Raw genomic sequence first — 16,778 nt, 5'->3', positions numbered from 1 at the left:
TTCACAGAACTTAGAACAAGGTAAATACAGCCATAAATGATGAGATGGTGGTTGGAAGATCTCACTACCTAAAGGTCTTTCCAGGGATATTCAAAAACTCTTTGACTCCATGCAAGTTCATACACCTACCAGGGCCAGCTATATAGCTTTATTGTCCATACAAATGTGTTTAGGAATATTCCACATTTTTTCTGGGGAGTCTGAAGAAAGGTTAATTTATGGAAAGATCTTTCTGTGTTCAGAATTTTCAAACTTCATCCCATGACTATCATCAGAAGTAACTTTTTTTGCTAGGCATTATCACTTTCTACTTACAAATCCAATAAGGTATGGGCTGCCAGCGTCTCCGAGGAGGTGAGATGTAAAGCTCTGCAAGGCCACAGCAGTTGCACGTCGTGTTGGAATGACTACATACTGCACAAAACACAAAGGAGATAATTGTACAGAACATCAACAAAAAATAATAATGAAAATAATAGTTGCTAATTATTTTTACAAAATGATTTCTTTATATTGCTATATTTTTAAATTAGAAATATTTGTATGTACTTTATATGCTAGCTTGAATTAAGTGGGGAATGATCTATACATGCACAAACCTAGATTGATAGATGGCTAGACTGGCTGTTAAGTAAAGGCATTGAAACACATAAATGACATGTCATTGACTTGACTGTACAAAATAGTACACTGAATATTAGGTTAGCTGTGGAAAACATAAATGGTCTATTCCTACTGTATTCTCAGGGGACATTTCTACTTGTAGCACTATACTGATGCCTAAACTGGTAAAGCCTCCCCTGCAGCAGTGATCACGTGACTAAATGCCTAGGCCTTTAAACAAGTGAACAGTAAGGACAGAAGCCTGGAAAGCACCTTCTTAAGGTCAGATACATACTTCTGCTCTTCAATAACTCTTCATGTACACATCCCAGAAAGACTACTAACATTAATGTCAACATTTGAGTATAGGTCCGTTTTAATGTATGAGTACCTTTACTGACCCTAATCCTGACGTAGATCGGGATAATGTGTATTTCATAGTTCAAAATACTCTTAACATGGTGTATGAGGCTTCTGGGTAATAATCACTGATTAAGGAGAGCCTAACGGGAATAATTTCACTTGTCTACAACATTACCCTAAGTGCATGGAGGAAACAGCATTGTGCTACTGGCTGACTGACGATATCTTGACATATCAATAAAGAACACAACATTCAAGGAACTTCCTGTTTAAAAGAAAGTATTCAGGGCTAAAGTGTTTGGTTTACTTTAAAGGTTCAATAGGAAATTCCTAAGGTTATAGTAGATGGTCCAGAGTCTTTCATTCCTTGGCAAGGACAAACATGGAGAATAACATTCCAGTGGAAATCATTGGAACAATGGACCAGGAATGATCATCTTGATGAGAATCGCTGATAAATGTGACTAAAGCACAAAAATAAGGCAAGTATCTGATTCACTCTGCAAAACTAAATGGAATAATGCTTGATGACTAATTAATGTTCATGACAACGCATATAATCACACATTGTTAATCCAATAGGAAGTTATACATATTGGTGTGACCATATGGATTTCTTTAAACCGGTTTTATGGCAATTATTTTAATATGGTTAAGTACATGATCACAGAATTGTTAAAAATAGCTTTTAAGATGTGACACAGCAATTACATAATTGCCATATCTATTGCTTCCAAACATTTCCATATTTCATAACAATTGGAGGAAGTAAGGTGCCAGGGTGGATGATAGCAACCAAACAGGTTCCAGCTGTCAATTTTCTAGGCAGATTACAAAATAAAAATGGGTTATTCAAAATGGGCATATTAACCATGATTTACTTGACCCAGTTGGATAACCCAGTTTTCAATGTATATTACTATCAAACTAAAATTCATCCAAAAAATGTAAAGAGTGAAAGAAAAACATAGAGCTGGTGGATTAATAAATCGTGACAAGCAAGGTCGCAAGAATGACAAATTCACTAAAAGCTTTTCAGATCAAAGAAGCATTTCTCATTATCACAAACCAAGGATGAAACTCTTAATTTAATTGTAGCATTCTGGCTCTATGGAGCAAGGTATATTGAAGTTGAAAAGCACCACCTACACCCAAAAAATTGACTGGAAATCCATATTAGGTATTAGGCATTTGTCATTCATATAAAGACATAGGATTTATGGTTAATGGCAAAAAAATTCCCTATCTCAGTCCCTGTTGCAGCTTAACACTAAAATGCTGAATTAAATATTATCTAGAGAAGACATATTCCCAGAAGCAATAATTGCTTATAATATAGCCTACTATTAACTGCTAAACAGATTATAGATTAATATAAGGTAATTAAAGTTAAATGCATGGATTGAATATTCACAAGTCAGCATTGTATAGGTATGTAAAAGGCATATAAATTTATGATCCACTTATCTCTCAGAAGTAGTCTTAAGAATGTATATACAGTACAAAACTTTTTTATGACTCAAATGTCTAATGGACTCACCATTAACATATCAGCAGTGATGGCCCAGTTGGAGAAAAGCAAGGTTTCACCAGCAAATATACATATCTGGAAAAAGTAAGAGAATGATATATTCATCAAAGATAATAAGAAACACTAGAACTTAAACAATTGACTTTGTGGGTAAGCTTGCTGAAATCATATTGGCTGAAAAGTTCAAAAAGAAAAGAAAAAAATCAGTCAATAAAACAGGCTTATATTTTACACCGAAATTCCAGGTAGGTATGCAAAACATATACACCATTTAACCCAGTTATGTATTCTCCTTAGCAGGGATGGCGGCGGCAGCACCCGAGACCCAACTGAAAAATCAGCTGGAGTGACACACCGCTGGATTCGAAGACAGGTAAGTGTCCTGATATTAAAAGTTAGCAGCTACAGTATTTGTTAATTTTTTTCTGAAGGAGCCTGGAGCTCCTCTTTAAGCACCCGGACACTTCTACTACAAAGCCATGCTGTTGTCATAGATACAGTATGCAGTTTAGCATTGTCCTGCTGAAATATGTAAGGCATTCCTTGAAAAAAACATTGTCTGGGTGAGAGCATATGCTGCTCAAAAACCTGGATATATATCTTTCAACATTGTTGGTGCCTTTCCAGATGTGCAAGCTGCCCATTTAATATACACAAATGCACCCCCATAGCATCAGAGGGATGAGAGGCTTTTGAACTGAGCACTGATACCAAGCCAGAAGGTCTCTCTCCTCCTTAGTCCAGAGGATGTCCCGCCAATGTCGACCAAAAAGAATGTCAAATTTTGATTTGTCTGACCACAGAATAGTTTTCAAAGCCAGTGATTTTTGAAAGTATTTCTGAGCCCATGCAGTGATGTTCATCACTGAATCATGCCTGCTGCAGTGCTGTCTGAGGGCCCAAAAATACCAGGCATCCAATATTGTGATTTGGCCTTGTCCCTTGCGCACAGAGATTTCCCCAGATTCTTGGAATTTTTTGATGATTTTATGTACTGTAGATGATATATTTAAAGACGATTTCCAGGTTTCACTTTAAGTAGTTCTTTTGAACCAAGCTTCTCCAAACAAACTATTTCCTTCACTAAGTGCTGCATTGGCTTCAAGTGCTGTATAAACTGTATGTAGCTTCAGCTACATACAGTACACGATGCTGGATTCCGGATGTGAGAAAGAGACTTCCCTGGAACAAAACAGAGTTGGTCTGAGTGGCCCTTTCATAGGTAGCTTTGTATTCTGTGAATGAATACAAAGCTTCCTCTGAATAGCTGAGGCAGAAAGGAGGGCTGATGACGTCATGATCTCTGACTCGGTCAATCAGAGGAAACTTTGTATTCACTCACAGAATACAAAGCTGTCTTGAACGGCTGAGCACCTCTCAGCCTGACTTTGATTGTTCCAGGTGTGAGAGAGGAAGTCTCTGTCTCACAGCCAGAACCCAGCACTGTGTACTGTATGTAGCTGAAGCTACATACAGTTCATACAGCACTTAGAGCCAGTGCAGCACTTAGTGAGGGAAATAGTTAATTTGGACAAGCTTGGTCCAAACCAACTATTTAAACTTGGAGATCAACTTTAAAGTTTTTTTTTCAATTTTACTCTGAGGAACATTTGTCAGAAAATGTTTGACAATTTTTAAGACACAAAATTTCACAGATTGGTGAACCTCAGCCCATCTTTACGTCTGAGACACTCTGACTCTCTAAGATGCTCTTTTTATATCCAATCATGTTACTAACTGTGCTACTAACTATTGCCAATGAATGTAATTAGTTGCAAAACTGTTCTTCCAGCTCTTCTTTGTTAGTACCACTTACTAGCCAGCTTTTTGTTGCCCTGTCCAAACTTTTTTTGCTGTCATCAATTTCAAAATGACCTAATTTTATTCTTTAAATGGTACATTTTGTCAGTTTAACCCTGCCCACTGGCGTAACACTTATATGCAACCAAACTGCACTGTTTTTTTTTTCTGTGGAGCCCCATATATGTGTATCTCCCTTTATGCTAGGAGCGTGCTGCACAGCACACTCCCAGCACAGACAGCGGGGTCTCACTGAGAGCCCCGGGCCCCATACTAACGATCGGGACCTGGATCTCCCGACTCCGGTCACCTAATTGCTGTGGTAGCCTCTGATTGGCTACCACAGAGATCAGTCACTGTGAAGCCTGCCCCTGTGTTTCTCGCTCTCTCTCTCTGTGAATAGAGAGGAAAGATACATGGTATATTTTTCTTTCTTCGCTGAGAGGGAAAAAAAATGATGTGTAAAAAAATAAATAAATAAAAAATACCTAGATCAAGGTTTGATCTAGGTCAGTGCCAGGGTTAGGGTTTGGGTCAAGTATGGGTTAAAGATCAGGGTCAGTATATTTTGGGCATGATTTTTTTTTTTTTTTAATTAGCATCAGTGTCATTTAGTGTCAGTATTTTTTACGTAGAACAAAAAAAAAATATATCAAAATGTGCAATACTGCTTCTGGGCTGTACTACAGGTACAAACAACAACTGACATACACATACAGTATGTGATATTGCTGTGATTATCAGGAGCAGGAGAATTTATTTTAGGTTGTTCTTTAGTGGTAGTAAGAAATATACAGCTAAATTAAAAAAAATGTTTTTTTCTTTTTTGGGACATTTTTCCTTCGATAATAAAAATAAATCAGGAGATATCTATTAACATTTACTAACAAATGAAAGTCCTGAAAAAAATCAAGGTATAATCCTGCTGAATGCACAAAGTAGTTGTGATGATATGTACTGTTTTACTAGCACATGTCAAAAAGGCAAAATTGTGCTTAGGCATTAAGATTTGTTTTACCCTTAGACATGAAGGGGTTAAACATTTGATAGGTTTTCTATTTTCTATTGTGAATAAAATATGGGTTTGAGATTTGCAAATCATTGCATTCTGTTTTATGTAGATTTTACACAGCGCCCCAGCTTTTTTGGAATTGGGGTTGTAGCTGGTTATCTTGAGTTCAACTTTAACAATAGGCTGACATGTCTGATTTGGCTAAACATAACTGTACCTTGCTACCTATAATACAAAGTACATAACAAGGAAAATATTAAAAACCCATAAAGAATGAATCCCATTTCTATTTTTTAATATTTGAAGGGTATAGCTATGCACTGCAGATGGTCACATTGGGAGTGCTTGTGGTTCCTTTGATGTATTTATGTTTGCTTATATGTACATGGCTAGCATTTGTAATAGAAAGTCCTTACCCATGATCTTAATCTGCACAAACAGTAACACAGTCTTTCCAGTCATTGTTTTCCTTTACTAGCTTTTTGCGTATTTGGATTGCTGCTATTATGTTGTATAGCTTTGAAGAACAATATGGTTTTATCCTGCATGTAATTTCTTTAGGTAGGTTCAATCTCACAACCTTTTGTTCATGCAATATTAAATACGCTGGACAAATAACAGTCAATTTTGCCTGGCAGTAATGGATCCAGCCATAGATCCTCTGTATGACCAACAAATTTATACCCTGATTAGCATACATTAGGAGGTTGATTTATTAAGGCTCCTGGGACACTGGGCTTAAAAAAGTCTGTTCCCTTGGCAGTAAGAAAGCTCATATAGATCTTACTTTAGGTGAGTTTAGGAGAGTTTTGCGTTTTTCTACTCCAATCAGAAATGCAAACCAGAAGAGTTTTTTTTCCTGCCTCTAAATGTTGAGCTTAAAATATACCTGTAATTGTCCCAATGTGTATGGACACATAGGATAACATTGAGCTGCTTCTTCAGGCAGAACACAAAACTCCTGTGGTAGCATTGATTTTTAAGCCAGTGTGCATGGAGCCTAAAACTGGAACGTGCAAAATCTCCAGTTTTGTTAAATTAACTGGAAACTGTGTACAAACTATGTACAGCTTCACCAGATTTTGCAATGTCCAGTTTCATTACATCAACCCCAATGTCTTAAAAACACTTACATACTGTCAGGGTTGTACCAGGGATGCCTGTTTATAGATGCTCCATTTTTTTTGTTCAAAACTATGTCACATGATCATCAAAATGAAAATAAAAAAAACCCCCAAAAATGTGACTTAAAGTGACTGTGAAGTCATGTTTTGTTTTTTTTTTTTCTAATTAAAAATAACAAACATGTTATACTTACCTGCTCCGTTGCAGTGGATTTGCACAGAGCAGCCCAGATCCTCCTCTTCTCAGGTCACTCTTCGGTGCTCCTGGCCCCTCCCTTCTGTTGAGTGCCCACACAGCAAGTAGCTTGCTATGGGGCACCCAAGCCAAGTCAAATCTTCCTGTATCCATTCAGACATGGAGCTGTGGCCCGGCCCCACCCCCTTTCTATTCTCATTGCCTGACTGACTTTGATTGACAGCAGCAGGAGCAAATGGTGCGGCGCTGCTGTCTCAACCAATAAGGAGGGGAGTCCTGGATGGCCGAGACATTCCTACAACATCGCTGGAGCTAAAGGGATCTCAGGTAAGTATTAGGGGAGCTGAGGGGGGCTTCTGCACACAGAAGGCTTTTTATCTTAATGCATAGAATGCAAAAAGATAGAAAACGTTTTGACTTTACAACTCCTTTAATGTAGCAAGCCATTTGCTTTATTTGCAAAGCTGGTAGTGTACTGTGCTGAAAGTCTTGTGACTTGGCTTTCTAGCTCCTGCACCCCCTTCTCTACTTCATCTCTACTATGGCAGTTGCCAAAATTTACTAGAGGTTGCCAGTTATAGCTAAAATGTAATAAAGTAAATGAAAATTGTAGATGTTGAAACTGATGTGCTTATCACTATCTACCACCATCCTGGACATTATTGATCACACTGCCTATTGGTGACCTGACTCTTTTCCAACAGTATAGCCAGAGCTGGATTTCCTAGAGGGGCACCCGTCTGTATGAGGTTTTTCTTTTTTTTTAACCCTTTTGCTGTAAGGTCCATACATTCTACAGACCGGACAGCAAGGGTTTCATACATAATCCGGTGGTTGCAGCCAGCGGGATTTTGTAAAAAAATGACAAGCAGACTCTTGCCTGTCTGGTGGAAGCATTCGGATGGCTGCTCTGCCGCCTAATAGCTTCCACACCTTCCCCAGTACCAGCGCCCCCCTTCGCATGCCCCCACCATGTATTCAGGACTCTGCTTGCCCATCTGTGGGCTGGGACTGACAAGGCAGGTGCTGATGGGTTGAGGGAATGAGAACAGCGGACACATGTCTGTTCTCCTCTCCTTCTTGCTGTGACTTTAAAAGTGACGTGTATGACGTCACTTCCGGTTCACCCTGCCACTTTCCCCGGCTACCATAGCCGGGAAGGGATGTATCCCAATGCTATCTGCATTGTGATACGTTCAGTGGAGTACAGAGGAGACATGCAGGATCTTTTAGACCTTGCATGTCTCTCAATTAAAGAGAACCTGTCGCCTAAAAATTATCACATATGTAAAGAAGAAAAAAAAAAGTTAAAAAAAAAAAAACATTTTTTTAAAATAGTTATGCTCAAGCACATAAAATATCTCCACCACCAAAATTTTTTAAGGAGTCCCCCACCCCCACATACGAATGTACACGCATGCATCAGGGGTGTCCACACGTGAAAACGTTGATTGCAATACATGATACATATCGCCGTGCATGCCAGAGTGAGAGCAATAATTCAAGCCCAAGACTTCCTCTGTGACACTGATAACCTGATAAACTGATAACCTATAGGGGCTTTTGAAGCATCGCCTATAGAAAATATAGGGTACTGAAATTTGTCACCTTTTCATGGTCGCACACAAATTTAAGGTTTGACACATTGGGTATCTTTTATATTTTATCAAAAATGAGGGTCGTGCTGGGTAGATTAACCCACTCTATTTTTCATTAGGACTGAAAGGGATATCAAATCTAAAATTGTTCAGTTGTCACTGGAACAGAAGTTGGGAATGTCTTTTAAATGGAGATTTCCCCTTACTTTGGAGAAATTTCCTCTTACTTTTGTGTGTTCTGGGCAGGAAGCGAACAGAAATCTCCTTAACAGGATGCACAAAAAAAAAAAAAAAAAAAGCCCTGACAGTGCTTTTAATTATTCTGTAAACTATCCAAAGCTTAAAAATTTGCAGATAGAGACACTAACAAATGTGTAAGTTGCAAATGACAGTTGTCAAAAAGTAGACTTGTGGTTTACGTTATATTCCCCAGCCTGAATAATTTGTAGGATTTATTATTGTACAATGTGGTAGAAAGAAATCCCCTGATCACTTTTTACTAACAGGGCTGGCAGCACAGCATTATAACAAACTAAATGTTTTCAAGTGCCCAAGAGCAAACATTTTCCTGCTCCTTAGCCCATGAAAAAGAAAAACTGTGGTCATAAAATCATTTTTGTTGTAATATAGCCCTGCACTGCTTCAGGAGAAAACTGCTTCACGGAAAAAAAAAAACCTGCACACTTCAGTACAACCTCATTTCTGATCTTATTTTGTACCATTACGTTTTTAATTGAAAATAACCTCTTATCGTCAAGTATGCAATGGTGTTAACATTACTGTGAATGTAACATTTATAGCATAACATTGGATCATTGAAATCTGACGAGGGAACAGAAGATTTCAGTTCATTTGAATTGTTAGACTACTACATTTTAAGAAGCTACTTTTTAATGAAAAACCCATTAGTCCACTCTCCCTAGCTCCCTAACCTAATCGAACCTAGACACCCCCACCCAGATGCTTACTTATGTCTCCCTGGCTCTGGTGCCTATCTTCTTTGACCTGAAGTCTCTGGTGCTGGTTGTGCCCGCGTAGCGACTTCTAAAATACTTGAACGGGGCCATAACCTCTACATCTCTAGTGTTAGTTTGTCCTTATTAAAGCCATATTTGGGCATATGCAGGAATCTGAATATTAATTCTTTAACTATAATGACTGTGTGTTGGCAGAAACCCCTAATGGCTGTTAAAGTTATTTTCATAAAAGTGTGTGCAATTCCTTTGAATCTTCTCACAAACAGATATACAGCTGAAAAATATAAAAGGAATTGTTCTGACTGCCAAAGTGTTTTCTACACTATATTGTCAAAAGTATTAAGACACCTGCCTTTACACGCACATGAATTTTAATACATCCCAGTCTTAGTCTGCAGGGTTCAATATTAAGTTACCCCCCCTTTTCAGCTATAACAGCTTCAACTCTTCTGAGAAGGCTGTCCACAAGGTATACACACACATGAACTTTAATGGCATCTCAGTCTTAGACCGTAGGGTTCAGTATTGAGTTGGCCCACCCTTGAACAGCTTCAACTCTTCTGGGAGGGCCCGCAAGGTTTAGGAGTGTGTCTATGGAAATGTTTGAGCATTCTTCCAGATGCGTATTTGTGAGGTCAGGCACTGATTTTGGACAAGATAACCTGGCTCACAGTCTCCGCTCTAATTCATCCCAAAAGGGTTCTCTCGGGTTGAGATCAGGATTCATGGCAGTCAAGTTCCTCCACCCCAAACGCACTTATGCATATCGACATGGACCTTGCTTTGTGCACTGCTCCAAATCATTTGGTGGAGGGGGGATTATGGTGTGGGGTTGTTTTTCAAGGGTTCCAGTGAAGGGAACTCTTAAGGTGTCAGCATACCAAGACATTTTGGATAATTTCATGCTTTGCGGGAACAGTTTGGGGATGGCCCCTTCTTGTTCCATTATGACTGTACACCAGTGCACAAAGCAAGATCCACAAAAACATGGATGAACGAGTTTGGGGTGGAGGAACTTGAATGGCCTGCACAGAATCCTGACCTTAACCAATCGAACCCCTTTGGGATTATTCAGTGTGCAGACTGTGAGCCAGGCCTTCTCTCCAACATCAGTGCCTGACCTCACAAATGCGCTTCTGGATGAATGGTAAATATTCCCACAGACATACTCCTAAACCTTGTGGACAGTTGTTATAGTTGCAAAGGACCAACTCAATATTGAACCCTACAGGCAAAGGATGCCATTAAAATTCATATGCATGCAAAGGCAGGCCTTCCAATACGTTTGACAATATAGTGTAAATTAATGCACCTTTCCTTGTGATCCAATCCACATACTCATGAGCTGCAGTGCATGGGGGGTGGAACTTGGGAGGGCGGGTGACAAACATTTTCAACATCTATTATTCTAAAGGTGTTGTCCAGTACCCTTCCTCCTGCCTGCTCTTGGGACTACTAACTAAAAATGGGATTTTTGACTTACCGTAAAATCCATTTCTCTGATGTTCACCGATGGACACAGCTCCTGATTCTTCTTAACCATTGGGTTATACTGCCCCCTACAGGAGTAGGACACTAGGCAGGAAAAAGCTTAACTACGCCTATGGGCAGTCCCAGGGGGTATACACCCACACTCAGCTATAGGCACTCAGTTTTGTTACAAGCAGTGTCAGAAGAAAGCCAAATCCACAGACGGGTGGGTGCTGCGTCCGTCAATAAACATCAGAGAAATGGATTTTACGGTAAGTCAAAAATCCCATTTCCTCGTTCATTGACGGGGACAGCTCCTGATTCTGCTTAACCATTGGGACTTCGCAAAACAGTGTTAAAAATGAGGGGTGGGAAAACAGCAGAAAAAAATTCCCAAGGCTAACTATAGCCAAACAGGTAATATGGAGCTCAACCAAAACAACTGGAGCTCACCTGAAAAAAACAATACATTCTCAAAGAGGACCAGGTCCTCTACAGCAGCCTGCAAACCTTGCAGCCAAAATAAGCATCCACTTTATAAAACTTTGTAAAAGTGTGTACAGACGACCAGATGGCCGCCTTGCAAACCTGCATCACTGACGCCTGATGATCGAAGGCCCAGGAGGCACTAAGCGCCCGAGTAGAGTGTGCCTTAACAGGGAAAGGAGGAACCTGACCCCTAACTGAAAAGACTTGAATCACTGTCTGTCTGATCCATTTGGAGATGGCCGCAGCAGAAGCGGCCAACCCTTTTTGAGGTCCAACCGTAAGTACAAATAGTGAGTCTGACTTCCTAAAAGACTCTGTAGCTGCCAGCTACACCCTGATTGCCCGAACCACATACAGGGAATGCAAAGCAATTTCCTTAGAATGTTTAGGCCTGGGACATAGGGAAGGCAACACAAAGTCTTCATTCAAATGGAAATCAGAGACGACCTGTGGAAGGAATAACGGACAGGGATAAAGAACCACCTTAGCTCTGTAAACCAACAGGTAAGGTGAACGACAAGACAACGCCTCCAGTTCTGACATGCTCCACTCAGAAGTAATAGCAGAAGTAATAGCCACCAAAAAGGCCACCTTCTGGGACAACGTAAGCAGGGGAACCTTCTGATATTTTCGAAGGGAGATTCCTGCATAACTGACAACACTAATTTGAGGACCCATGGCGGTAATGGAGACCGCACTGGAGGAACCAAGTGTTGAGCTCCCTGGTTAAAAGAATGCACCAAGGAATGTGTGACCAATGGGTGTTGAAAACTGCCAAGGCCGAAACCTGGCCCTTAATGGTTCTCAAGGCCAGGCGCTGCTCAACCCCCCGTTGGAGGAAAGCTAAGATCTGAGCCCCCAAAAAGGGAGCGAGGGAGAATCCTAAAAGACTCACACCATGCAACATACGTTTTCCAAGTACGATGGTAGATCTTCCTAGAGGTAGATAAAGTTAAAACCTTTAACACCGTAGGAATCACAGATTCAGGCAAACCTCTATCCTTCAGCACCTGGCTTTCAACAGACAAGCTGTTAAAAACCAGTGACTGTAACATAGGATGGAAGATTGGCCCTTGGAATAGCAGATATTCCCTGAGAGGAAGTATCAAAGAAGCATCGGTGACCAGCTGTACCAGATCGGAGTACCAAGACCGGCGAGGCTAGTCTGGAGCCATTAGAAAGACCGGAATTCCTTGCTGCCTCAATCCTGCACAGGAGTCTTGGCAAAAGTTTGAGAGGGGCAAAGACATAAATCAGATTATACTAATGCCAAGGAGCCACTATTGCGGTTGCGGCGTCGGTCAGAGGATCCCGAGACCATGCCACAAACCTCTGTACCTTCCATGGAACGTGGACAGCAGAGAGGGCTGGAACGATCATTCTTCTCACCTTTGAATGCCGGCTACCTCCCGCTCTGCCAGGACACTTCTTGTGCCCCCATGGTGATTACCATAGGCCACGGCCACGGCAATGTTTGATTGAATTCATACCAGACACCCCAGAAGAGGAATTGTCCAATAATCCAGACAAAGTCTGATTGCTCGGAGTTCCAGTACATTGATCAGCAGTCTGGACTCTTCCCGATTCCAGACCCCCTGAGCACAAGCTGTGCCGAGGATGCCTCCCCACCCGGACAGGCTGGCATTTAAGGTGACAACCGCCCAGTACAGGGGGAGAAGGATTTTCCTGGTGTCGGAGAATGAAGCCACCTCTAGAGACTGTGGATTCTTGTCCCATGTCACCAGAATCTCTTTTTGCAGGGATCTCGTGTGGAACTGTACAAATGGAACCGCCACCAAGGTAGACACCATCAGGCCGAGCACCCGCATGCAAGCCCAGAGGGATGACCATCTGCTGGACAACAGAAGCTAAATTGCAATTTCTGGAGTTATTCCAGAGGAAGCAACACTCGGGCTGAGGCCGAATCCACCCAGATAGTCCAGTTTTGTGGACGGAACCAGAGCAGACTTCTGAAGGTTCAGAATCCAACCATACTCCCTCAGAGATTGCAGAGCTATCTCCAAGGCGCCCATCAGAGCAGTTCCAGGTACCCCAATACCACAATCCGCCGCTAATGCAACAATGCTAGAACTTGCGAAGAACTGAGGAGCGGAGGCAAGACCAAATGTAAACGCCACAAACTGATAATGCTCCTTGCCCACAGCAAAGCGGAGGTAGCGCTGGTGATGGGCACATATTGGAATGTGAAGGTAGGCATCCTTGATGTCGACAGAAGCGAGAAAATCCCCCAGATATAGGGACACCACTACCATGCGAATGGACTCCATTCGAAACTTCTGTACACGCACAAAGCAGTTTAGCGCCAAACCATACGTTTTCCCAGCCCAACAACTGCAGCAGGGAGCCCAGAGGACATCCCTTTCCTAGACACCAACCCCCAGGGTAGCAGGAGAACCCTGCTCAACCTCCCCTTTGTGCACCAGGAAAAACCCAGTCAGCAGCAACTCCAACTAGCCCCCCTTAAGACCATGTGGCAAAAGCCAGCACATAACCTCACCCAGGTGAGGGGAGGGCCTGAAGACCCACAATGACCACCCGATTTTTAGAGGGCTGGGTGGGGGGGAGGTGAGCCTGGGGGGTCCCACCATTCCAGGGAGGGGCCCACGTCCACCCCAAAACCCTCCAGGGGTAGAGGGGGGACAGCTACTTACCATACCAGGAACAGGGTGGGCACCGCTCCTGACAGACCATCAGAATGTGGGTGGCTTTCAGCAGGAGGAGCGATGAGACTCAGTCCAAGTCCAAGGTCAGGTGGTATGCGCCCTCGCGAGATGTTTAACTCGGAAGGCAGGCCCCATCGAGTGGGGCTATGTCGCGTGGAGCTGAGATCTGCGTGCGCTGGCCAGACTGGGGGGACCCTCTGGATCTAGATTATCCAGTCCGTCGCCCAGTCAGGCAATTGATAGTAGATTCTCACAGGAACAAAATAACAAAGATAGGAAAAAATTCATTTAAAAAGGAAAAAAATTGCCAGGACCAGAGATCCCAGCAAGGAACTAGGTTCTTACTCCTGACTAGGCAGAAAGAAATTGAGTGCCTATAGCTGAGTGTGGGTGTATACCCCCCGGGATTGCCAATAGGTGTAGTCAAGCTTTTTCCTGCCTAGCGTCCTACTCCTGTAGGGGGCATTTTAACCCAATGGTTAATAAGAATCAGGAGCTGTGTCAGTCAATGAACGAAAGAGAAAACAAAATAATGCAGATGCTTACCCCAAGCTCTGTTCCAACTTTGGAGCTAAGCACCTTCCTTTCCTATACAGATTTACAAAGCAGGTACTACCTGAGCAGCACTGATTAAGACTTTTAGTAAAACACTTGAATGACTTTTGAAAATACACATACGCATTATTTTTAAATGTGCCCGGTGAAGTTCTTAACCTAGTAAATTATCGCTGCTTTAAAAAAATAAATAAAATCTTTGTAAGTGTTAGTATACTACCACTAGTATGCTAGTACCAGGGTGGGTAGCACTAATTCTTAACCAAGGAAAATGACACTGTGCAATCTGGATACCAGCTGAACTGCACAGAAGGCTTGTTTCAGCCTCACTGGGTAGAACTCATTTTTATCAGCAGAAAAGCAGAAGAGAAAAGATTTTCCTAGTACTGGAACTTACATATGCAGCTATGCTGCTACTTTTGGCAGCGACGAAGACCAGGCAAATGAAGATAGCTGATCCCAGCATGCCAACAGCACAAACAAGTGGGTCAGCACGTTGTGTTTTCAAACGGCACCACTTAGTAGCTCCAGCCCCCGTTATTACACCAAGAAAGCCAGTGATACAGGTGATTGCTCCAAAAATCAGGCTGTTAAAAAATATAAACGTGTATTATTTTTCTTGCAATGAAAAAATGGTTAACTACAATGACAAATAATTCATATACGTTTCAGTATTGACCTGTCTTTGTTGCTGCAAGGTCCAAAGTTGCAGGGTTCTACTGTTTTCTGCACCACTTGGGCTCTGTACAGATAGAGGGGAATCCACATGCCCAAAGCCCCCGTTGCAAACGATACTGTGGAAGTTGCCAATGAAGAGAAGACATAACTTCGGCTGGTGATAAAATAAAATACATAAATTAATACCACAATTATCAAACAATCAAATGTGGAGCAGTCATTGCTTTTACAGATATCTGTACTGGCAAGTGATACAGTGAGTATTAAAGCCACCTAAAACTGTTATTTTATTTATGGTGATTTTTTTTTAAGGTGTAGCTGTGGACTCAGCCCCTGGCTTATACTATAAGTCTTTGTTATTCTGACTGTTTGATCTTCTTGCCTGCAGACCCAGGATCTCAAGTAAGGAGAACTTCCCAACAAAGTCCCCAAGACACAGAAGATACTGCCATGTATTTAGTGAAAACCAACGCACAATTAAGAAGAGGTTAGGGCAGCAGAGGGGACTTTATTAATAAAGTTTCCTAGCTATGATAAATCTATCTTACAGTATGTCTCACTGTCCCTCATAACACTACCTTGCAACAGAATTGATAAATGTCCCCAAAAGTGTTTGCTGCAGTCAGTGCTCCCACTATACATTGATACGAGACTTCATGAACAACACAGACAGAATACTTGAGATGTGCTTCTACTAACATGAACTCAATATTAATGATATATTTTGCAGCCTGCTGGAGGAACTGAAAGCAGCATGTGCCCCGGGCCCTACTAAGTATGTAATAAGTAGCTATGTTTATATATAGAGCTTACTTCTTAACCAGAGCCTTCATGTCTCGAAACCATGAACTCCGTGCCTTGAGCTGTTCTACATGGCCTCTTTTGGCAGTTGGTACAAATATCAGGATTAAAGACCCAGTTATCATGCCCAACACTGGTGAGACCTGGAAGATATGTCATACTGTTAAATCCAAAAATGAGACTACAAATTTGCAAGAAAATGCATTCTTTTATATTTATCACTAAAGATAATAATTTTCAGAATGAATACAATTAGAACCATATTTTTAAGTATTCTAAAATATCATTAAATTAAATATTACAAGCAGTCACTGCAGTTTCATTATACATGCATAATAAGTCACCATAAGAGTAATTTGTAGCCACAGACAAGGACATATGAAGCTTTATCCTAGTAAATAAAATATATTGCTGTTTGCTAAAAGAAAGATTGTGATGAGTATTTTTGGAAGGTTGTGATCAGAGTGTTAAGTATGTGTTCAGCCAGCATTGAGTATTTAGCATCTGATTATTTCTAATGAGCCTCAGTGATGATGCCACATAATCCTACGCACATTCCTGCATGTACCCATCTTCAGGTTTATTGCCAGAAGGACGTATACACTCGTTTCCTGGTCTACCTACATATGGCATGTTTTCAGCTTCATCTTATAGATAAAAGATCTACAGTATACACTAATGTAGCTTGATCTTCTAATACATTATACTTTTGTTGGCTTCTAAGGTTTCCATGTTGACCTTTACAATAGCAAACCATAGATGTGTATAGTATGACAAACTGATGTGCACAGATGAAACTGCACAGTCAACCCCCATTTGGCAGGACAGACTTGGTCTGCACATTGCCTACCACACATTCCAGTATTCTGGACAGTTGTAGATAGTGCGTTTTAGAGT

The 16,778-nt window shown here is 41.3% G+C and overlaps 1 protein-coding gene across 2 annotated transcripts in view; it reads right to left on the bottom strand.

Moving 5' to 3' along the window:
• Window positions 1-16,778, bottom strand: part of SPNS2 (SPNS lysolipid transporter 2, sphingosine-1-phosphate) — a 181,580-nt gene that overhangs the window by 14,301 nt on the left and 150,501 nt on the right. For both annotated transcript variants that reach the window (XM_082245211.1, XM_082245212.1), the window contains exons 6-10: window positions 15,894-16,024; window positions 15,082-15,234; window positions 14,800-14,989; window positions 2,507-2,572; window positions 316-414 (exon numbers count right to left, since the gene is read on the bottom strand). In XM_082245211.1, the coding sequence (XP_082101337.1) occupies window positions 316-414; window positions 2,507-2,572; window positions 14,800-14,989; window positions 15,082-15,234; window positions 15,894-16,024 (639 nt within the window). The remainder of the gene's footprint in view (window positions 1-315; window positions 415-2,506; window positions 2,573-14,799; window positions 14,990-15,081; window positions 15,235-15,893; window positions 16,025-16,778) is intronic.

The sequence above is a fragment of the Pelophylax lessonae genome, assembly GCF_965119305.1.
Source record: "Pelophylax lessonae genome assembly, chromosome: 2".
In the NCBI taxonomy this organism is placed as follows: Eukaryota; Metazoa; Chordata; class Amphibia; order Anura; family Ranidae; genus Pelophylax; species Pelophylax lessonae.
Note: the sequence above shows the minus strand (reverse complement) of the source record. Positions and strands in the feature narration are given on the sequence as shown.